The sequence below is a fragment of the Nerophis ophidion genome, linkage group LG03, assembly GCF_033978795.1.
Source record: "Nerophis ophidion isolate RoL-2023_Sa linkage group LG03, RoL_Noph_v1.0, whole genome shotgun sequence".
Lineage (NCBI taxonomy): Eukaryota > Metazoa > Chordata > Actinopteri > Syngnathiformes > Syngnathidae > Nerophis > Nerophis ophidion.
The window spans coordinates 88469843-88494076 of record NC_084613.1 but is presented as its reverse complement, the minus strand read 5'-3'; the positions used below and the strand labels follow the sequence as shown (position 1 = coordinate 88494076).

At 40.1% G+C, this 24234-nt stretch overlaps 2 protein-coding genes across 5 annotated transcripts in view; one reads left to right on the top strand and one right to left on the bottom strand.

The window, feature by feature from the left end:
• coq8ab (coenzyme Q8A, genome duplicate b) overlaps positions 1-18814 on the top strand; it is a 22876-nt gene extending 4062 nt beyond the window's left edge. For both annotated transcript variants that reach the window (XM_061896320.1, XM_061896321.1), the window contains exons 3-15: positions 1819-2031; positions 2111-2177; positions 5242-5316; positions 10557-10682; positions 12907-12992; positions 14537-14677; positions 16069-16150; positions 16222-16315; positions 16422-16563; positions 16656-16763; positions 16893-16958; positions 18217-18303; positions 18439-18814. In XM_061896320.1, the coding sequence (XP_061752304.1) occupies positions 1819-2031; positions 2111-2177; positions 5242-5316; positions 10557-10682; positions 12907-12992; positions 14537-14677; positions 16069-16150; positions 16222-16315; positions 16422-16563; positions 16656-16763; positions 16893-16958; positions 18217-18303; positions 18439-18726 (1575 nt within the window). In that variant the 3' untranslated portion in view covers positions 18727-18814. The remainder of the gene's footprint in view (positions 1-1818; positions 2032-2110; positions 2178-5241; positions 5317-10556; positions 10683-12906; positions 12993-14536; positions 14678-16068; positions 16151-16221; positions 16316-16421; positions 16564-16655; positions 16764-16892; positions 16959-18216; positions 18304-18438) is intronic.
• On the bottom strand, positions 10860-24234 carry LOC133550195 (proton-coupled zinc antiporter SLC30A2-like). 3 transcript variants are annotated; one of them, XM_061896322.1, is made up of 6 exons: positions 24103-24234; positions 23866-24048; positions 22333-22479; positions 22111-22270; positions 20744-20888; positions 10860-11214 (listed from the first exon to the last, which is right to left on the bottom strand). In XM_061896322.1, exons 2-6 carry the CDS (start codon positions 23882-23884, stop codon positions 11041-11043), a joined length of 645 nt encoding a protein of 214 aa, XP_061752306.1. In that variant the 5' UTR covers positions 23885-24048; positions 24103-24234; the 3' UTR covers positions 10860-11040. The 3 variants fall into 3 exon arrangements, with proteins under 3 accessions (XP_061752306.1, XP_061752307.1, XP_061752308.1); XM_061896323.1 differs by having other exon boundaries at positions 11079-11823; XM_061896324.1 differs by lacking the exon at positions 10860-11214 and adding an exon at positions 17624-18722.

Here is a 24234-nt window from a genome sequence, read left to right as displayed (position 1 = left end):
TAGCGGGCATCAGGCACACTGCCTGGCCATTTCACAGTCACATCCATAAAGTAATATTTGTAGTCACACACTGGCTGTGTCACGTCCACGGCACCAAGTGACCAAGTTTTTGGGCAGCTGAAAGTTCTCTTGCCGTCTGAGAAGTCTTGTATCCCAAATAGCTGCAATCGCCCGTGGCCATCTCTTAACGTATTGATTTGTGGTTTCCAAATGTGTTTGTTCATGTAGAAGAAGGAGCAACACGGGCTTGTCTGGATGATCGGAATCACACTAATAATCCCAAAAGGGAAATTAGGATTTTCAGAACAATCCTATTCAAGAGCAGACTAGGGAGACTAGAACAGAATGGAACATTGCTGGGAGACAGAACAGGATCAAACATTACAGAGAGATCGAACAGGAACAAACATTACAGGGAGACAGAACAGGGTCAAACATTATAGGGAGACAGAACAGGATCAAACATTATAGGGAGACAGAACAGGATCAAACATTATAGGGAGACAGAACAGGATCAAACATTACAGGGAGAAAGAACAGGATCAAACATTACAGGGAGACAGAACAGGAGCAAACATTACAGGGAGAAAGAACAGGATCAAACATTATAGGGAGACAGAACAGGATCAAACATTACAGGGAGACAGAACAGGATCAAACATTACAAGGAGACTAGAACAGGATGGAACATTACAGGGAGACGGAACATGATCAAACATTACAGAGAGATCGAACAGGAACAAACATTACAGGGAGACAGAACAGGATCAAACATTACAGGAAGACAGAACAGGATCAAACATTACAGGGAGACAGAACAGGGTCGAACATTACAGGGAGACGGAACAGGATCAAACATTACAGGGAGACAGAACAGGATCAAACATTACAGGGAGACAGAACAGGAGCAAACATTACAGGGAGACAGAACAGGATCAAACATTACAGGGAGACAGAACAGGAGCAAACATTACAGGGAGACAGAACAGGATCAAACATTACAGGGAGACAGAACAGGAGCAAACATTACAGGGAGACAGAACAGGATCGCTGATGGGTCTGCCAACTTCCGGTGCACCTTACAAAAAAAGGTGAAAAAGAGGTAAATGCTGGGGACAGGAAGGAGGGAAAATAAATGAATTCAGTCTAAGCCTGAGTCCCTGGAGAGGAGGTCCAGAATGAGGCCAAGGGGAAAAAAACTCATAGCCATAGCACACATAAGCATGTTTGTTAGAGAGAAACATCAAAGGAAATTAATCCGCCTCAATTTTTGTTATGAAGCTGACTATGGCGCCTTCTTTCTGATGTCACTTCCTGTGAGAACTGCCGTCATTATGGCATCACTTCCTGTGTGGGGCGGGATCTGTCCGGCGTCCCTTCCTCTCTAAACTCTCTTTTGTAAAGGATCAATGAGTCCACACAAAGCTAAGTGCCGGAGATTCAAGAATTACACAGCTTAACTATTCCTTTAAGGGGTTAAGGGGACGGCCTGGCGCAGTGGGAGAGTGGCCGTGCGCAACCCGAGGGTCCCTGGTTCAATCCCCACCAAGTACCAACCTCGTCACGTCCGTTGTGTCCTCAGCAAGACACTTCACCCTTGCTCCTGATGGGTGCTGGTTAGCACCTTGCATGACAGCTCCCTCCATCAGTGTGTGAATGTGGAAGTAGTGTCAAAGCACTTTCAGTAGAAAAGTGCTATACAAGTACAACCCATTTATCATGTATTTCTTTCTTAAAAGGACTTGGTGGAGCCTTGGCCTGAACCTGCGTGTTCTGAACTTAAAAATGTCACCTTTTGTTTGTGTTGCATGATTTCAGGACAGCATGGACAAACACTTTGTCCTCCGTGGATATTCCACCTTCCCTCCCCGACTGTCCGGTGGCGTAAGCGTCGGAAAAGGCGCCCGCCGTGACCCGTCATGCGTCAGGAAGTTGACCCAAAACAAGCGACCAGCGGCCAGACTGACCGCAGAAGACGTGGACAAGGCGAGGAGCAGCAAGAAAGCGGAAGTGAAGTCTTACAAGCAAGTGGTATGCACTCCTAGCCATACCTTTTTATAACGCTGTTAATGGTCCTCAGCACCTTCTTGATTCTTGTTTTTACTTGCAGCTCAGTGAAAGCGCCCGAGAGAGAAAAGTGCCCGTCACTCGTATCGGACGTTTAGTGAGTTTTGGAGGTACGTCCATTCTCCCTTTTTTGTCTCCACACTGTGTCTGCTTGTAAGTACTCTGTGTGTGTGCGCTGCCCAACATGCTCCTAACACCAGCGATGTCACCACGTGACCACAGCGCGCCCTCATGCTTGGTGTACCATACCTTCCAAACTGCACCACGTGACCACAGCACACCCTCATGCTTGGTGTACCATACCTTCCAAAGTGCACCACGTGACCACAGCGCGCCCTCATGCTTGGTGTACCATACCTTCCAAAGTGCACCACGTGACCACAGCACGCCCTCATGCTTGGTGTACCATACCTTCCAAACTGCACCACGTGACCACAGCACGCCCTCATGCTTGGTGTACCATACCTTCCAAACTGCACCACGTGACCACAGCACGCCCTCATGCTTGGTGTACCATACCTTCCAAAGTGCACCACGTGACCACAGCGCGCCCTCATGCTTGGTGTACCATACCTTCCAAAGTGCACCACGTGACCACAGCGCGCCCTCATGCTTGGTGTACCATACCTTCCAAAGTGCACCACGTGACCACAGCGCGCCCTCATGCTTGGTGTACCATACCTTCCAAAGTGCACCACGTGACCACAGCACGCCCTCATGCTTGGTGTACCATACCTTCCAAACTGCACCACGTGACCACAGCACGCCCTCATGCTTGGTGTACCATACCTTCCAAAGTGCACCACGTGACCACAGCACGCCCTCATGCTTGGTGTACCATACCTTCCAAACTGCACCACGTGACCACAGCACGCCCTCATGCTTGGTGTACCATACCTTCCAAAGTGCACCACGTGACCACAGCGCGCCCTCATGCTTGGTGTACCATACCTTCCAAAGTGCACCACGTGACCACAGCACGCCCTCATGCTTGGTGTACCATACCTTCCAAAGTGCACCACGTGACCACAGCACGCCCTCATGCTTGGTGTACCATACCTTCCAAACTGCACCACGTGACCACAGCACGCCCTCATGCTTGGTGTACCATACCTTCCAAAGTGCACCACGTGACCACAGCGCGCCCTCATGCCTGTGACAAAAATAAGTAAAAAAATTTGGAACCCATCCATCCATTTTCTACCGCTTGTCCCTTTTGGGGTTGCGTGGGGTGCTGCAGCCTATCTCAGCTGAATTCATGCACACACAAATAAATAAATATATATATTAAATAAACTGCTGCACAAGTAGATGGAAAAAGTTAGCATGTTTAAGTTAGCCTGCTAACAAGTGTCACATACCAAGTTAAGTGACTCTGGGGCAAACGGTTGAAAAACTAGCTCAAAAAGTGAGCATGCTAATTAATGTGTTATTTTGTTGGATGTATTAATTAAAAAAATACATATGCATATATGTATGTGTAAATATATCTACCGTATTTCCTTGAATTGCCGCTGGGGCGATAATTAATTTAAAACCTCTTCTCACTCCTGCGCTTACCAAAGGCATGCGGTAAAAGTAAGCATGCGCTAATTATTTTTAAACCTCTTCTCACTCTGGCACTTACCAAAGGTATGCAGTAAAAATTTGAGTGTGATGTAAGCTTGGACCTTAAATCCTACTGAATAGTTCTTAATCTTCTTCCCTTTACGCGATTTCAAATTAGCGATATTGAAATCAGCCTCCTCCATTTTGAAAATGATGACAGGGGAAGTGTCACTCGTGACGTCACCAGTTTGACCAGGCAGTAATACTAAGCATGCGCTAATTATTTTGCGAAGCGAGTTTGACCTGGCAGTAATTCAAGGCAGGCGCATACTATATGCCCGGCGGCAATTCAAGGAAATACAGTATATGTATATGTGTGTGTGTGTATATATATATATATATATATATATATATATATATATATATACATATATATATATATATATATATATATATATATACATATATATATATATATATATATATATATATACAAACCCCGTTTCCATATGAGTTGGGAAATTGTGTTAGATGTAAATATAAACAGAATACAATGATTTGCAAATCCTTTTCAACACATATTCAGTTGAATATGCTACAAAGACAACATATTTCATGTTCAAACTCATAAACTTAAATTTTTTTTTGCATATGATAATAAACTAAGAATTTTGTTAGATTAGATTAGATAGTACTTTTATTCCGTCAGGAGAGTTCCTTCAGGAAAATTAATATATATATATATATATATATATGATATATGCTGTATGTATATATATATGTGTGTCTGTGTATATATGTATATATGTGTGTATATACAGTATGTGTATATATATATATATATATATGTGTGTGTGTATATATATATATGTATGTATGCATATGTATATATACATATGTGTATATATATTTGTGTATGTATTTGTATATATGTATATACATGTATATATATGTGTATATATATACATATACATATATATATATATATATATATATATGTTTGTACAAAGTATACCTATATGTATATATACATGTGTGTATATATGGTATATATATTTATAAAAATATTTATTAAAAAGTAAAGTGCAATTGGAAAAATCCAGCTTCAGTCATAATGTTTGCACTTAAGAAGCGTCTCGGACTTTAGCTTCAGACTTTTATAAATATTTTAAGAGATTAAAATAATTTATATTCATTTAATTTAAAGAAATAACATCATTTGAGAAAATGTTATAAAATAATTAGAACATGTAACTCCTTAAAGTGAACAGGAGTAGTGATGCAGGTGTATGCATAATATTAACATGTATTAGTTTGAATACAACATTGTGACTTATCATCTTGTCACCACTAGTGGGCGCAAGTTTCACACGGCTTCTATGAATATTATTAGCAGATTAGTCCCAGTTGAGGAGCCACCAAGTAAAAGATGAAGTGTTTATAGGCGTATTTAAAATGGACTCTCACTTTCTGGCAATCTGACAAGTTATTAGTGGAGAATTCAAAGTTATTTCTTTCCCCACTTAGAAATAGTCTCAGACTACACGAGTTCATCTCTGTTTATATGACGTGTTTATTTGATGGTGAACTAAAGTACTTATGTACTGTACTTGGACTTTTGTGCAGGTCTGGCTGTGGGACTTGGTCTTGGTGCCATCGCTGATATGGCCAAGAAGACATTTAAACCTCAACAGCAGCAAGGTGATCACACCTTTGTGTTCCAATAATTATACATTCTGTGTGTGTATGTATGCATGTACATGTATATATCTGGGTGTGTGTGTGTGTATATATATATATATATATATATATATATATACATATATATATATATAATGTACAAACCCCGTTTCCATATGAGTTGTGAAATGGTGTTAGATGTAAATATAAACAGAATACAATGATTTGCAAATCCTTTTCAAGCCATATTCAGTTGAATATGCTACAAAGACAACATATTTCATGTTCAAACTCATAAACATTTTTTTTTTCCCAATAATCATTAACTTTAGAATTTGATGCCAGCAACACGTGACAAAGAATTTGGGAAAGGTGGCAATAAATACTGATAAAGTTGAGGAATGCTCATCAAACACTTATTTGGAACATCCCACAGGTGTGCAGGCTAATTGGGAACAGGTGGGTGCCATGTTTGGCTATAAAAACAGCTTCCCAAAAAAGGCTCAGTCTTTCACAAACCAGGATGGGGTGAGGGTCACCACTTTGTAAGCAAATTGTCAAACAGTTTTAGAACAACATTTCTCAACGAGCTATTGCAAGGAATTTAGGGATTTTACCATCTACGGTCTGTAAAATCATCAAACGGTTCAGGGAATCTGGAGAAATCACTGCACGTAAGCCATGATATAACGGACTTTTGATCCCTCAGGCGGTACCGCATCAAAAACCGACATCAATCTCTAAAGGATATCACCACATGGGCTCAGGAACACTTCATAAAACCACTGTCAGTAACTACAGTTGGTCGCTACATCTGTAAGTGCAAATTAAAACTCTACTATGCAAAGCAAAAGCCATTTATCAACAACATCCAGAAACGCCACCGGTTTCGCTGGGCCCGAGCTCATCTAAGATGGACTGATGCAAAGTGGAAAAGTGTTCTGTGGTCTGACGAGTCCACATTTCAAATTATATTTGAAAACAGAGGACGTGGTGTCCTCCAGAACAAAGAGGAAAATAACCACCCGGATTGTTATAGGCGCAAAGTGTAAAAGCCAGCATGTGTGATGGTATGGGGGTGTATTAGTGCCCAAGGCATGGGTAACTTACACATCTGTGAAGGCACCATTAATGCTGAAATGTCCATACAGGTTTTGGAGCAATATATGTTATCATCCAAGCAACTTTATCATGGACGCCCCTGCTTATTTCAGCAAGACAATGCTAAGCCACGTGTTACAACAGCGTGGTTTCGTAGTAAAAGCTCTACATAAAACAAGAATGGGAAAGAATTCCACTTTCAAAGCTTCAACAATTAGTTTCCTCAGTTCCCAAACGTTTATTGAGTGTTGTTAAAAGAAAAGGTGATGTAACACAGTGGTGAACATGCCCTTTCCCAACTACTTTGGCACGTGTTGCAGCCATGAAATTCAAAGTTAATTAATATTGCGAAAAAAAATAAAGTTTATGAGTTCGAACATCAAAAATGTTGTCTTTGTAGCATATTCAACTGAATATGGCTTGAAAAGGATTTGCAAGTCATTGTATTCTGTTTATATTTACATCTAACACAATATCCCAACTCATATGGAAACGGGGTTTGTACATATATATATATATATATATATATATATATATATATATATATATATATATATATATATATATATATATATATATATATGTATATGTATATGTGTGTATGTATGTATATGCATATATTTGTGTTTCTATTTTATATGTATCTATATAATCACAGTAATACTCACTTAGTGTGATAATCATTCAGTAATTGAGGAATACCAATTAATCGGTACACTTTTTTTTTTCAATCTGCCATGAAACATTTATTTGGGTAGAAATATCACAGATTACATCACAAAACATCTTTGACAAAGCATAATTGGAATGTAAGGTTGTCTCAATACCAATATTTTGGTACCCGTGTACCAAAAATGTATTTTGATACTTTTCCATACTTTTCTAAATAAAGGTCACTGCAAAAAAATGTCATTATTGTAACAAAACATGTTAGTGTACATGAAACATAAGTTTATTATTGCAATTTAGTCCTTAATAAAATGTTGAACATACTAGACAACTTGTCTTTTAGTAGTAAGTAAACAAACAAAGACTCCTAATTAGTCTGCACTAACATATTGTGTCATTTATACACCTATTATTTTATACACATTATGAGGGACAAACTGTAAAAAATGCATTATTAATCCACTTGTTCATTTACTGTTAATTATCTGTTTTAACATGTTCTATCTACACTTCTGTTCAAATGTAATAATCACTTATTCTTCTCTTCTTTGATACTTGACATTAGTTTTGGATGATACCACACATTTAGGTATCGATGCGATACCAAGTAGCTACAGGATCATACATTGGTCGTATTCAAAGTCCTCAAGTATTTACTGACTTTATAAACATAATATACATTTAAAAAAAAAGCAAAATAGATTTAGTGATGATAAAAATATTGATGTAATCATAGTAGTATCGACTAAATACGCTCCAGTACTTGGTATCATTACAGTGGATGTCAGGTGTAGATCCACCCATGGCGTTTGTTTACATTGTGATGGCGGTGAGCTATTGTATCCTCCTACGATGTGTAGTGAAGCATGTTAACCTATTCCTCGTCCTCCAGTGATAATGTTACTTGATTTGTCGCCATGGAGACAAGGATTAGTGATTTAGAAGTAGCTCAGGTGTTTCAGTGTTATAACTTCACCTTTGTATTTACTTTTTTACACCAAAATGCCTCCATTCTCCCTTTTCTGTCTACACACTGTCTGCTTGTAAGTACTCGGTGTGTGTGCGCTGCCCAACATGCTCCTCTGCTGGTAAAACCAGCAATGTCACCACAAGACAACACACCCTCATGCCTGTAAAAAAATACTAATTTGCCCACCGTACGTTTCATAGTATAGTATCGTATTTGATTCATTAGTACTGCGACACTATACTAGTACTGCGATACTATACTAGTACTGCGATACTATACTAGTACTGTGACACTATACTAGTACTGCGACACTATACTAGTACCAGTATACTATACTAGTACTGCGCCACTATACTAGTACTGCGACACTATACTAGTACTGCGACACTATACTAGTACTGCGACACTATACTAGTACTGCGACAGTATACTAGTACTGCAACACTATACTAGTACTGCGACACTATACTAGTACCAGTATACTATACTAGTACTGCGCCACTATACTAGTACTGCGCCACTATACTAGTACTGCGACACTATACTAGTACTGCGACACTACACTAGTACTGCGACACTATACTAGTACTGCGACACTACACTAGTACTGCGACACTATACTAGTACTGCGACAGTATACTAGTACTGCAACACTATACTAGTACTGCGACACTATACTAGTACCAGTATACTATACTAGTACTGCGCCACTATACTAGTACTGCGACACTATACTAGTACTGCAACAGTATACTAGTACTGCGACACTATACTAGTACTGCGCCACTATACTAGTACTGCGACACTATACTAGTGCTGCGACACTATACTAGTACTGCGATACTATACTAGTACTGCGACACTATACTAGTACTGCAATACTATACTAGTACTGCGATACTATACTAGTACTGCAATACTATACTAGTACTTCGATACTATACTAGTACTGCGACACTCTACTAGTACTGCGACACTCTACTAGTACTGCGATACTATACTAGTACTGCGATACTATACTAGTACTGCGACACTTAACTAGTACTGCAATACTATACTAGTACTGCGATACTATACTAGTACTGCGCCACTATACTAGTATTGCGACACTATACTAGTACTGCGACACTATACTAGTACTGCGACACTATACTAGTACTGCGACGCTATACTAGTACTGCGATATTATACTAGTACTGCGACACTTAACTAGTACTGCGACACTATACTAGTATTGCGACACTATACTAGTATTGCGACACTATACTAGTACTGCGATACTATACTAGTACTGCGACACTTAACTAGTACTGCAATACTATACTAGTACTGCAATACTATACTAGTACTGCGATACTATACTAGTACTGCAATACTATACTAGTACTGCGATACTATACTTGTACTGCGACACTATACTTGTACTGCGACACTATACTAGTACTGCAATACTATACTAGTACTGCGATACTATACTAGTACTGCAATACTATACTAGTACTTCGATACTATACTAGTACTGCGACACTCTACTAGTACTGCGACACTCTACTAGTACTGCGATACTATACTAGTACTGCGACACTTAACTAGTACTGCAATACTATACTAGTACTGCGATACTATACTAGTACTGCGCCACTATACTAGTATTGCGACACTATACTAGTACTGCGACACTATACTAGTACTGCGACACTATACTAGTACTGCGATGCTATACTAGTACTGCGATACTATACTAGTACTGCGACACTTAACTAGTACTGCGACACTATACTAGTATTGCGACACTATACTAGTATTGCGACACTATACTAGTACTGCGATACTATACTAGTACTGCGACACTTAACTAGTACTGCAATACTATACTAGTACTGCAATACTATACTAGTACTGCGATACTATACTAGTACTGCAATACTATACTAGTACTGCGATACTATACTTGTACTGCGACACTATACTTGTACTGCGACACTATACTAGTACTGCGACACTATACTAGTACTGCGACATTATACTAGTACTGCGACACTATACTAGTACTGCGACACTATACTAGTACTGCGACACTATACTGGTGCTGCGACACTATACTAGTACTGCGACACTATACTAGTACTGCGACACTATACTAGTACTGCGACACTATACTAGTATTGCGACACTATACTAGTACTGCGACACTATACTAGTACCAGTATACTGTACTAGTACTGCAATACTATACTAGTACTGCGACACTATACTAGTACCAGTATACTATACTCGATATATACCGTACAACATTATTGTAATGTTAGACATTTTTCATTGTTTTGGTAGTTAGACTAAATGTGATGCGTAGTGCTTTTATTGTGAAGGCAGAAGTGTGATTAATACAAGAAGTGTCTTGACATGTTTTGATGACATGAAAGTCTCCGACAAAAGTGACTCCATAATCCACCTACATTTTATGTCATTAATACACTCGACTGTACTCCAGTTTTCTTTAATTGCTTTTTTCTCCCCCCAGACAATAAAACGTCAATCCTGAACCCCAACAGCTTCCTGTCTGAAGCCAACGCTGAGAGGATCGTCCGCACCTTGTGTAAAGTCCGCGGCGCCGCGTTAAAACTGGGCCAGATGCTGAGTATTCAAGGTAGTCTCTCCACATCACACCTCTCAAACTCACTACTTTATTTGGCCCTCGGGAAGCCTGGAAATAAAACAGTCGACCAGTACATTTTTTTTCTTTTATGACTTACTTATGTATTCCTTCTTTTTATTTTGAAAGAGAGAAAAAGTGAAACCTCTCAAAAATCATGAGTTCACTCTGTCAGGTTGAAACACTGATGACATTTATTAAACAGACAAGAAGCAAGGAATCATGCAGAGACAGAGTTAAATGTTTTTGTTCAATGAGGAGAGACGTATTGGGCTGTACACTCCGTTACAGTTCCAACCTACGGTCTAAGGTACAGCCCATGTGCTCCTCTATTTATCTGGGAGGTCCCTGGTTACATCACGGAGGCTGCTTCTGAGGGAAGGGGGGTTATTTCAGCAGCTGCTGTTAGACACAATGTATAATTACACAGAAATGGAAATGTGCTGACACTCGTGATATCGCCCTGTCTCTGCTTTGTCTGCGTCACGGTACTCGATGTTCTCCTTTGGCGGTCAGCAGGCCGAGTCTGGACACAAACACTGACACGAGACCAGTCGCAATTCAAGATTGCAAGTTGTGTCCCTTTGCACGGATAAAAAAATACAATTCAGCGCAGTTGATAACAACCATAGCAACAGCCTCTAAGCATAAGAGTTGTGTGATAACTTACACATAATTATTGTAACACACTCATGCGATGAATCACCAAAGATATTGCGTGGATCGTTTATTTTAACACGCACTATTTGTATTTGTGTCCAAATATTGTACTCTTAAGTTCATTTCAATTATGCAGGTGAGTAATAACCTGTAATTAATCAGCATTAATCTCAATGTAATCATTTGACAGTATCCTTTCAACTTGACATTCAATCTTGTTTTGTTCAAATAAATACCTAGAAATGACTTTGTCTTTGCATAGTAGAACTTTAACTTGCACTTACAGATGTAGCGACCAACTGTAGTTACTGACAGTGGTTTTATGAAGTGTTCCGGAGCCCATGTGGTGATATCCTTTACACACTGATGTCACATTTTGATGCAGCACAGCCAGAGGGATTGAAGGTCACGGGCATTCAATGTTGGTTTTCAGCCTTGCCGCTAACGTGCAGTGAGTTCTCCACATTCTCTGAACCTTTTGATGATATTACGGAGCATAGATGTTGAAATCCCTAAATTCCTTGCAATAGCTGCTTGAGAAATGTTGTTCTTAAACTATTTGCTCAGGCATTTGTTGACAAAGTGGTGACCCTCGCCCCGTCCTTGTTTGTGAATGAGTGAGCATTTCATGGAACTTTTATAACCAATCATGGCACCCACCTGTTGCCAATTAGTCTGCACACCTGTGGGATGTTCCAAAATAAGTCTTTGATGAGCATTTCTCAATTTTCTCTGTCTTTTTTGCCACTCGTGCAAGCTTTTTTTGAAACATGGTGCAGGCATCAAATTCCAAATGAGCTAATATTTGCATAAAATAACCAGTGTGAAGATGAAATATCTTGTCTTTGCAGTCAATTGAATATAAGTTGAAATTGATTTGTTGTATTCTCTTTTTCTTTAGCTTTTACACAACATGACAACTTGACTGCTTTTGTATTTTTGTGTGTTTGTGTGTCTGTAATAATTGTGAATCTGTTAAATGAGCAAATGAAAAATCGAATCTTTGTTTTCTTCCACTCTATTATTTGCATTCATTTTAGTTTGCCCTGTAGTCAGAAAGCAGTCTTTGCCATTAAGTTGTCTTTTGTCGCGCCCTAAGAAGTGTTAATACTGTAAGCATTGCACTCCCTGCATTTTCATTCACACATTTGGAGGTGTTGAAATGGGCATGTAAAATCACGAATGCTAATCGGTAGCATGTGTATGGCATATTCACTGTAAATTAGCATTGAGCTAGCTCGCTTTGACCACATTTACCCAGGTGTCTTCTTCTTTTCCATTTGTTTACCAAGTGTTCTTCTCATTGTCATCCATAGGCACATGTGGCGTGGCCAATTATGCAAATGAGATGATTCAAACATTTTCAATGATGCTTAAAGCAGAAGAGTTCTATCTCTTCTAATGAAATGAATACATGATTCATATAATATTTGTCAGCTTTGAAACAAATCTAACATGTTTGGTTCTTTAGTGCAACAAAGTCATCAAAGTGGCCCCAAATTCTTTAATTGCAAGTTTGGCCGCCCCTGCTTATAATAATTGTTGTTTGCTCTTTCAGACGACGCCTTCATTAACCCTCAACTGGCAAAGATCTTTGATCGTGTTCGGCAAAGTGCGGACTTCATGCCCACCAAGCAGATGATGGTCAGTTCCATTTTTATTCACTCACCAGTCAGCCAACTCATGGATGAACTCATGAATCACCAATCAAATTAACTAATGACTCTACTAGTGAATGAATGAACAAATGACTTCACTAATAAAATGAAGTAATGACTGATCGGATTAATGAATGAATTAGTAAAGTAATAACCTAACAAATGACTGTACCAATGAATGTGTGAACTAATGAATTAATGACAACATTTACTAATAAATGACTGTACCAATAAAATGAACTAATGAATGAGTGAACTCATGAATTAAAGATCAAATTAACTAATGAATGACTGTACTAATAAATTGAATGAACCAATGAATGAGTGAACTACTGAATTAATGATTGAATTCAACCAATCAATCAATCAATGATTATTTATATAGCCCTAAATCACAAGTGTCTCAAAGGGCTGCACAAGCCACCACAACATCCTTGGAAGAACTCACATGAGGGCAAGGAAAACTCACCCCGGTGGGCAATTAACTAATGAATGACTGTACTAATAAAATGAATGAACCAATGAATGACTGTATTAATAAAATGAATGAACCAATGAATGAGTGAACTAATTAAATAATGATCACATTAACTAGTGCATGACTGTACTAAGGAAATGAGTGAACCAATGAAATAGTGATCAAATTAATGAATGAATGAACTAATGATCTAATTAACTAATGAATGACTGTACTAATACAATGAATGACCTAATGAATGAGTGAACTAATGAAATAATGATCAAATTAAGTAATACATGACTGTTCTAATAAAATGAATGAACTAATGAATTAATGATCGAATTAACTGATGAATGACTACTAATAAAATGAATGAACTAATGAGTGAGTGAACTAATGATTACATAAGCTAATGACTAAGTAGCTAATGAATGAATGACTGACTGGACTAGTGAACTAATGAATGACTGAATGAACATTGACTGTACTAATGAATGATATAAATGACCGATTACTAATGAGTGAAAGACTGAACTGACTGTTCTAATAAAATGATTGAATGAATAACCAATTTAACTAATGAATGAGTGGACTAATAAATTACTGATCAAATGAAATGATGACTACTAATGAATGACTGTAGTAATTAATGCACATATGAAGGATCAAATTAACTGACTTCTACTGAATGAATGAATTAATAAACTATTGATCGAATATAAAGATTTTACAAATGAATGAATTAGGGAGTGAGTGAACCAATAAATGAGTGAGCAAATGAACTACTGAATGATTAAACTAATGACTGTATTAATAAAATGCATGATCATATGAACAAGTGAACTAAAGACTACAGTCATAAAATGACTGACTCAATGAATGAATGAATGATTCAAATAACCGACTACCAATGAATAAATGAGCTAATGATTGAATGAACTGATGAACGGATTCACAAATGAATGAACCAATGACTACTAATGCATTTGATTAAAAGAAATGCCTCCCAGTGGAATGGAGTGATTGGCTCATGAATGAATGAATGAATGAATGAATGGTGTGGCGTGCAGAAGGCCATCAGCAGTGACCTGGGTCCAGACTGGCGCCAACACCTGGACTACTTTGAGGAGAAACCCTTTGCGGCGGCCTCCATCGGCCAGGTGCACCTGGGCCGCATGAAAGATGGCCGCCAGGTCGCCATCAAGATTCAGGTGACACAAAAAAGTGGAAACTTTTAATTTGTAGTCTGCGTTATTCGAATATTAAAAAGGGTGCAATGTTCCTTTGGGACCCAAGACCCTATTGAATTTCTAAGGTTTTATTATTATTCTTTATTCTAGCGCCGCCTCTTTGTGATGTCATTCGACCTCCTTAACGAGCTTCAAAACTTTGTGATGTCATTCGACCTCCTTAACGAGCTTCAAAACTTTGTGATGTCATTCGACCTCCTTAACGAGCTTCAAAACTCACCAGATTTGACACAAAAACATCAGGACTGGCGACAATTGCCATCTGATCAAAAAACAAAACTCCAAACTGCGCTCTAGCGCCCCCTAGGAAGAAAACACAGACAAAACTGTCTGACTTCCAGTAGGAATGTCGTAGAAACATGAAACAAAAATACTTTGCGGAAATCTTTTATTTAGAGATCTGTATCGCTCTGGAATAAAATCCTCAAGTTCTCACCGGCAATGAAAGTAAACAGTTTTTAAAATGAAAGTAATATTTTATCTGAGTTTTTAAATTACTTTGCTCGTTGATGATTTTTTATGTTTGGTTTTATATTGTGTAGTTATATTTATATGGTAGTTATTATTCTGTGACTGTAAATGGTTTGCCTTTTTTCTTATTAATGCTTTTATTTTTTTTATTTTTGTCTGTATTGTGTAGTTATAATTATATACTTGTAATTGTGTTGAGTTGTGAGCCCAGGAAGACTAGTGTGTTGTTGTTATGGCAACCAGCTAACGAGGATCCTTCATCAAAATCAAAATCTAATCAAATTACTTTAGTGTGATTTTGTTTTTAAGTGTCATTGCTCCAAAAATAATAATGAATAAAAATCCAAAATTAAGGCTCCAATTATTATATAATCTTAAATATTCCACCTAAAAAAATATTATTGGGTGAAAATATTGCATATTTTGTTTTTTCCATTTTTTTCCTAATGTTGATCAAGAGATTTAAAACTTGAATAATAATGAAAATGATAATACTGAATAATGACACTTTTAAAATATTTTTTTGACCAATTCTCTGGGGTCCCCGGGATCCTAACTGAGTGGAGGCCTAAATGTATATTTTTTATACATATTGTATTGGTTTTTAAAATAAAAATTAGGAAAATGGCCCTCGCTTGCTTTGATTTTTCAGTGGAAAAAGTTTGGACACCCCTGTGCTACGCTAAAGACAATTAATGGTCTGGTTTTGATTTAATTAACCTTCAAAGAACCACTGCAGTTGTGCTTTGCCCTCGTGGGAAACATTTGTTAAGATGTCTGCCGGCTAGATAACACTTATCTGGGCTTGGGTCGCGGGGGCAGCAGCCTAAGCATGCAGCTTTAATTATTATAATTATTATTATTGTTGTTGTTGTGGTCAGTATCCTGGAGTGTCCAAAAGTATCGAGAGTGACGTGAACAACATCATGACTGTTCTCAGCCTCAGCAACGCTCTGCCTCAAGGTCTCTCTCTCTCTCTCACACACACACACACACACCTGACAATAGTACCTTATCTGTGTGTGTGTGTGCAGGATTGTTCCCACAACATTTGATGCGTGTGATGAGCAGAGAGCTGGCACTGGAGTGTGATTACATCAGAGAGGCCAAGTGTGCCATCAAGTTCCAGTGAGTACACAACACCATCACACACTTTAAAATCTCATGACTATGGTGTGTGTGTGTGTGTGTGTGTGTGTGTGTCACGTCAAATGACTGCTGACTATCTTGTCAGAGAGCTGCTGAAGGACCAGACCTTCTTCCAGGTTCCTGACGTCATCCAGGAACTGAGCAGCCGCCACGTGCTTACCACCACTCTGGTGCCGGGCTTCCCTCTGGACCAAGGCACACATCTCTCCCAGGAAGTCAGGAACCAGGTCACCTCATCTTCTCACCTTTTTCTTCTTCTTCTTCTTGTCTTCCAAACGTCTCAAACTCTTGTTTTATTTTCTCTCTGTCTCTGCTTCAGATCTGTGAGCAGATCCTGACTTTATGTCTGAGAGAACTCTTTGACTTCCGCTTCATGCAGACTGATCCCAACTGGGCCAACTTCTTCTACAACCCGCACACACACACTGTGAGACACACACACACACACACGATGTAGTTTGACAACACACACATGGTGTGTGTACACACACACACACACACTGTGAGACACACACAAGATGTAGTTTGACAACACACACCATGTGTGTGTGTGCAGGTGGCGCTGTTGGACTTTGGTGCCACGCGAGAGTTTGATCCAAGTTTCACGGACATGTACATCCAGGTGAGGACTCTTCTTGCAATGACTTGTTTTGGCCAGCAGGGGTCGTAGTTCAGTCATGATCATTATTCATATTATTATTACAGATTTAACCTCAACTATTATATTGTAGGAAATGTTTTAAAAGCTCCAAACATCACATTATTTTTTGCACATTTTAACGCTTTATGATGACTTTCAACATCTTATGTTAAATGGCTTATACTTCTTTAGCACAATTTCCACATTCACACACTGATGCCATGCAAGGGTTAACCACCACCCATCAGGAGCAAGGGTGAAGTGTTTTGCTCAAGGACACAATGGACGTGACCGGGTTGGTACAAGGTGGGGATCAAACCAGGAACCCTGCTGTCTTATGTTCTTGCCAACTGCATGAAACATTTTTTACTGTGTAATAACATTCACACATCTATGCTTTTACACTGAAATTATTCTTTATATTCTTCAGATATTGTGTGAAAACATTCACATATATATGCTTTTACACTGAAATTCTTCTATTATTTTTCTCCAGATATTGTGTGAAAACATTCACGCATATATGCTTTTACACTGAAATTATTCTTTAGATATTGTGTGAAAACATTCACATATATATGCTTTTACACTGAAATTCTTCTATTATTCTTCAGATATTGTGTGAAAACATTCACACATACTGTATATGCTTTTACACTGAAATGAATTTATTTATTCTTAAGATATTGTGTGGAAACATTCACACATTTTACACTGAAATTCTTCTATTCTTCTTTAGATTTTGTATGAAAACATTCACACATTTATGCTTTTACACTGAAATTATTCTCCACATTTTTCACCCGATACAAAGCGTTCCAACTTCAAACTATTCAGCCTATTCTGGCTTTTCCTTGACTAATTTTAATATATCCCAGAATTCCAGGTTTTCCGGGACATTTTTCCCATTCAAAATGAATTTGTCATTTTTCAAACTTCCACAAAAGCATTCCAACATCAACACTCTCCACTCATCCTGCACATTCCAACTAACACTTTCCTAAGTTCCAGGCCTAATTCCGGTTTTCCTGGAAATTCAAACTCTCCCACATTGAAACTATTCTTCAAACTACATTCTGTTCTTCATTTCACTTCAACTTCAGCATTGGAACATTCACACGCATCATTCCTTCAGCAATGTCCTCATCTAGTTGTATTTGATGTTTTTAACGGCGTCACTTGGTCAAAAAGTGAGGTAGTGACCTCGTTGAGAAGAACAGTTTGTGTTGTCGGCGTGAAGGTGATCCAGGCGGCAGCCCAGCAGGACAGAGAAGGCGTCCTTCAGAGATCCAGAGACATGAACTTCCTCACCGGCTTGGAGTCCAAGGTAAAATAAGCAAGCAAAAAGCCGATCACACACACGCACACACGCACACACACGCACACACACGCATACACACACACACACACACACACACACACACACACACACACACGTTAGTGAGGATGTGCTGACCTTCAGGCCATGGAGGACGCCCACGTGGACGCCGTGATGATCCTGGGAGAAGCCTTCGCCTCGTCGGAGCCCTTCGACTTCGGCGCTCAGAGCACGACGGAGCGCATCCACCGCCTGATCCCCGTCATGCTGAGGGAGCGCCTGGCACCTCCGCCCGAGGAGACGTACTCCTTACACCGCAAGATGGCCGGCTCCTTCCTCATCTGCTCCAAACTGAAGGCCAGGGTGGCGTGCAAGGACATGTTCCAGCGGGCTTACGCGCGCTACTGGCAGGACGCAAGCAAGTCCCGCTAAAGACGCAATTTAATATTATTATTATTGTTATTTCAGACTCTGTTTATTCATACAATGCAATAAAAACACAACAACTTGCTTACTTGCACTAAAGTGCCCACGTGTGGTGAACACTGGTACTGCCACCTAAGTGCCACAACACACCTGATGCAGGCCGACTGGCTGCTTTCCACAGAGACAAGGGCAGGGAGAAGGAGGGAGGGAGAGAGCAAGAGAAGGGGAAGAGAGAGAGAGACAGAAGGAGAGCAAGAGAAGCGGAGGGAGAAAGAGACAGGAGAGTAAGAAGGGGAAGAGAGAAAGAGAGAGAGACAGAAGGAGAGTAAGAGAAGGGGAAGAGAGAGACAGAAGGAGAGCGAGAGAAGGGGAAGAGAGAGAGACAGGAGAGAAAGAGAGAGAGACAGAAGGAGAGAGAGAGAAGGGGAAGAGAGAGAGACAGAAGGAGAGCGAGAGAAGGGGAAGAGAGATAGAGAGAAGGAGAGCAAGAGAAGGGTAAGAGAGAGAGACAGAAGGAGAGCGAGAGAAGGGTAAGAGAGAGAGACAGAAGGAGAGCGAGAGAAGGGGAAGAGAGATAGAGAGAAGGAGAGCAAGAGAAGGGTAAGAGAGAGAGACAGAAGGAGAGCGAGAGAAGGGTAAGAGAGAGAGACAGAAGGAGAGAGAGAGAAGGGGAAGAGAGAGAGACAGAAGGGGAGGGAGAAGGAGAGAGAGAGCAAGAGAAGGGGAGGGAGGAGAGCTAGAGAGGGGGGAAGAGACAGGAGAGCTAGAGGGGGAGAGAGAGACAGAAGGAGAGTGAGAGAAGGGGGGAGAGAGAGACAGAAAGAAAGCGAGAGAAGGGGGGAGAGAGAAGGAGAGAGTAAAAGAGAAGGGGGGGAGAGAAAGACAGGAGAGAGAGAGAAGGAAAGCAAGAGAGGGGTGGGGGGAGAGAGAAAGAGAGCAAGTAAAGGGGAAGAGAGAAAACAAAAGAGCGAGAAGGGGAGAGAGAGAGAAGGAAAGCAAGAGAGGGGTGGGAGAGAGAGAAAGAGAGCAAGAAAAGGGGAAGAGAGAAAAAAGAAGAGTGAGAAGGGGAGAGAGAGAAGGAGAACAAGAGAGGGAGAGAAGGCAAAGAGAGAAAGAGACTGGAGAGAGGGGTATAGAGAGTGTGTGTATATATATATATATATATATATATGTGTGTATATATATATATATATATGTGTGTGTATATATATATGTGTGTGTATATATATATATATATATATATATATATATATATATATATATATATATAAATAATGGCTGTTTCTGTTGTACAGTACTCAACACCAGTGTAGAGTAGATTATACATCAGTCTCCGTGTTTTTCCTGACCTATTTCATCCCTACAAGCCTATTTTGCAGGTTTCCCTGCTCTTCAGGGGATCTTATAAAATCCCCTGAAGAGCAGGGAAAAAACACCATCACACACTATTTGCTCACCGTTCATGCAACTCCCCGCCACATGATAACTATTTCATATATTTGTCTTTCTTTTACATTTCAAACATTTTTTTATATCCTATTGATGTTGTAAAAACAAAAAAAAAAATCAATTTTGAAAAATAAGTTCAATAAGTGTTAGATCATTATTTTCTTAAAGTTTTTTTTTACTTTTTAAATGGGTAAAACAGGGGATTTTATAACAAATCCCATATACAGCAAGGAAACCTGCGAAACAGGCTTGTAGGGAAGAAATAGCCTCTGTTTGTTTTTCACAGGTTCCTCTGCTCTTCAGGGGATTTTATGTTATAAAATCCCCTGAAGAGCAGAGGAACCTGCAAAACAGGCTTGTAGAGATGAAGTAGCATCTTGTTTTTTTAAAGGTTCCTCTGCTCTTCAGGTGATGTTATGTTATATTTTATGTATGTATGTATATATATATATATATATATATATATATATATATATATATATATATATATATATATGCTAAACAATGAAGTTGAGGTGTCAATCATGTTCTTAGTTTACATGCCACTTAGTGAGCACATCTGGCTGCAACTCACCCACATGTGGAAGATGGCAACCACCACCAAGACGCCGACACTCTGGACGAGGTCTCCCACCGCGTGGATGAAGGCGGCCTTCACGCTGGCGTTGCCGTGCCTGCGGCCATGATTGATGGCTGACTGGTGGAGGATCACCACCATCCTGGACACACAAGTCAAATGATAAAGTGCTACTAATGGGACAAAACTCCTATATACCAACTTTAACAGCGACCTGGAATAGATCATGCATGGTTTCTCAGGGCCATAAACAATTATTAGTAAAGGAGGCCAATACAATATTTGGAGTCAACATTTATATTTAACAATATATCGACAACCATGTTCCTTTTGACTGTACTTAAATGTATAATTTATTTATGTTATTCTCATGTGAATAATGCTGTATAATAGGCTATATTATTTTATATTATTCACATGTGAATAATGCTGTATAATAGACTGTATTTATGTTATTCACATGTGAATAATGCTGTATAATAGACTGTGTTTATGTTATTCACAGGTGAATAATGCTGTATAATAGACTGTATTTATGTTATTCACATGTGAATAATGCTGCATAATAGACTATATTATTTTACATTATTCACATGTGAATAATGCTGTACAATAGACTGTATTTATGGTATTCACATGTAAAAAATACCTAAGTGTTTGATGTCTATTGTGAGTGAACTGTGGTGCTGAATGTCCCCCTGGGATCAATAAAGTCCTTTTTAGTCTATTCTATAGCAAATCATCTGGGAAATTTGGTGAAAATATGGGATTTCCTTACATCACGATAACTTCTCTACTTGTTTTTTACAATTTTATAGCAGTTTATGGATTTAATGCATTGTAAGGTTTCCTGGTGAGGAACCCAGAAATACTGCAAACATTGAAATAAAAGTAATTGTGGACTCCTTCACGTAGATTATAGTTGAGACATATTTTTCAAGCTGGATGCTACAGAAAGTACGAGAATGTGTGAGCTGCTGCCTGCTCTTCCTTGCTTTTATAAAACTCATATTTTCAAAATATGTAAAAATGGCAAATATCGGCACCGATTATTGGTCAATCTTTAATCTGGACTGCATGATAAAGAGAAAAAGTGGGCTCTTATTAACCAGCAGTGTATTCATGATGAAGTACACAATCAATGTCGTCATCGTGCTAAACTGCAGAGTCAGCATTATTTGAGCTGATGAGTTGACTTTTACACCAGCTTTTTACAAGGCATGAAGAGCTACATGAAGCTGCCACTCATCAGATTTCAAATGCCATCTTTTGGAGTTCCTACAACACCCACCTCTTGAGGTTGCCTACAGCCACAGCTGTCAATGCTGATATTTATTGAATAGACGATCATATACGGTACTCACAGGACGTCAGCTGCCACAGCGCAGCCTGAGGTGAGGAGCATCGAATCGCCGTCAATGTCGTAGCCGCCGCCGCCGTCTGCGATCCTCTGAACGGCGGAGAAGACCAGCGCCGCCATCACGGTCCAGACGGACAGCAGCGAGAGCAGCATGCCCAGAATCTCTGATGGACAGACATGGGACATGTAGTCCCGAGCGGCGGCAGGGGACGTTTGGGGAGACCACCTGCTCGATGCCACCCGAAGGTCATGGTGGGAGAGGGCGGGCGGCCTGAGATCCAGAGAGACAAGACGCTCACGCCGATGATGCCCGCATCCGTCAGGAGGTGTGCGGCGTCCGTCATGACGGCCAGGCTGTGTGCAACATGCCCACCTGCAAAATAATGATGCACACATCTCCAAACACCTGTACTTACTACAACAAAACAAGGCTACATGTCCTCTGTTTGCCTTGTTGGCCTCAGAGAAGATCATATCACATCACAAGTTTTATTTATTGCAATTCTAAATGGATTGATAAAGTCTGCAGAAGTCCACAAGAGGGCGCCCATTCCCCAGGAACACATGCTGGACTCCTAAGGAACACAGACGTTTGGGAAAGAGGTACAATTCTTGGACCACAGCGGTAGAGAAGGCCTAAAGCAGGCCCAAAGGCCAAACGGTCAAGTCCAAAACAGCCCAAAATGTGGAAAAAAAGCTGAAAAAAGTTAAAATTTCCTAACGGCGGAGTGACTTTCACAAGGCCCAGGGAGAACCAGCATGGGAAAAAGGTCAAAAATACCCCCGGGATGAAACACAGGTGACCGAGGAAGAAAAAGGCAAAAAAAAAAAAATTAAAAAAAAAATGTGAAAAATGCCAAAAATGGTAAAAAAAATCTCTCGCGGGAATTAATTCCACAAATACCCTCCCGGGATGTCTCACAGCAGTAAGGAAGGTCAACAAGCCCAAAATGTGTGGAAAAAAGCTGATATAGGTTAAAATTCCCTCCCGGGGGAGTGACTTCCACAAGGCTCAGAGAGAGTCAACATGGGAAAAAGATCAAAAATACCCCCTGGAAGAAAAGGGCAATAACAGCCCAAAATGTGAAAAATGCCAAAAATGGTAAAAAAAATCTCTTGCGGGAATCAATTCCACAAGTCCCAGGTAGAGCAGAAATGTGAAAATGGTCAAAAATACCCTCACGGAATGACTCACAGCAGCAGGGAATGCCTAAAGCAGGCGTAAAGGTCAACAAGCCCAAAATGTGAGGAAAAAAGCTGAAAAAAGTTAAAATTCCCTTTCAGGGGAGTGACTTTCACAAGGCCCAGGGAGAACCAGCATGGGAAAAAGGTCAAAAATACCCCCGGGATGAAACACAGGTGACCCAGGAAGGAAAAGGCAAAAACAGCCCAAAATGTAAAAAATGCCAAAAATGATTAAAAAAAATCTCGCGGCAATTAATTCCACAAATCCTGGGGAGAGCAGAAATGTGAAAATGGTCAAAAATACCCTCCCGGGAGGTCTCAGAGCAGTAAGGAAGGTCAACAAGCCCAAAATGTGGGGGAAAAAAAGCGTAAAAAAGGTTCAAATTCCCTCCCGGGGGAGTGACTTCCACAAGGCCCAGAGAGAGTCAACATGGGAAAAAAGTCACATGGATGACACACAAGTGACCCGACCTCGGATTATCGGAAGATGGATGTTTGGATGAAGCAAAGGTCTACCAAGTCAAATTCCTTGTGTGCCAGACATACCTGACTAACAAAGCTGAAAGAGACTTACCGACCACTTTGCCGATCATGAAGATGAGGCTGATCGCCAAGGCAACAAGGAGCTTCCTCCCGGCCGCACGTCTCGCGGCGCTCTCGTTTGCCGACGTCAGGTCCGTCTCGCCGCCGCAGGTCCACTCCGGCTCCCGAGTGTTGTCGGAAGTAGTCGCGTCAGAGTCCGACCCACGACAGAGCGCTGAAAGAAGACACGGTGACAAAGACCGGCGGGCAAAAAGGTGAGGAATCTTACCTGGGCAGACGCTCCATCAGGGGTCGTGTCTCACATTCCTTCGACTGCTGCCAAGTGAAGGTCAGCCAGCCGCCCGCCACCTGCTCCGACACACACTACCTGCGGGGAGGCGGAGCTCACTGCCGGCCAATG

Coding starts and splice junctions, on each gene's coding strand:
- LOC133550195 (XM_061896322.1), bottom strand. Junction 22,271..22,332: donor CTTCGGGTGGCATCGAGCAG/GTGGTCTCCCCA, acceptor TCTGTCCATCAG/AGATTCTGGGCATGCTGCTC. Junction 11,215..20,743: donor TTGCCATCTTCCACATGTGG/GTGAGTTGCAGC, acceptor GTTTGTGTCCAG/ACTCGGCCTGCTGACCGCCA.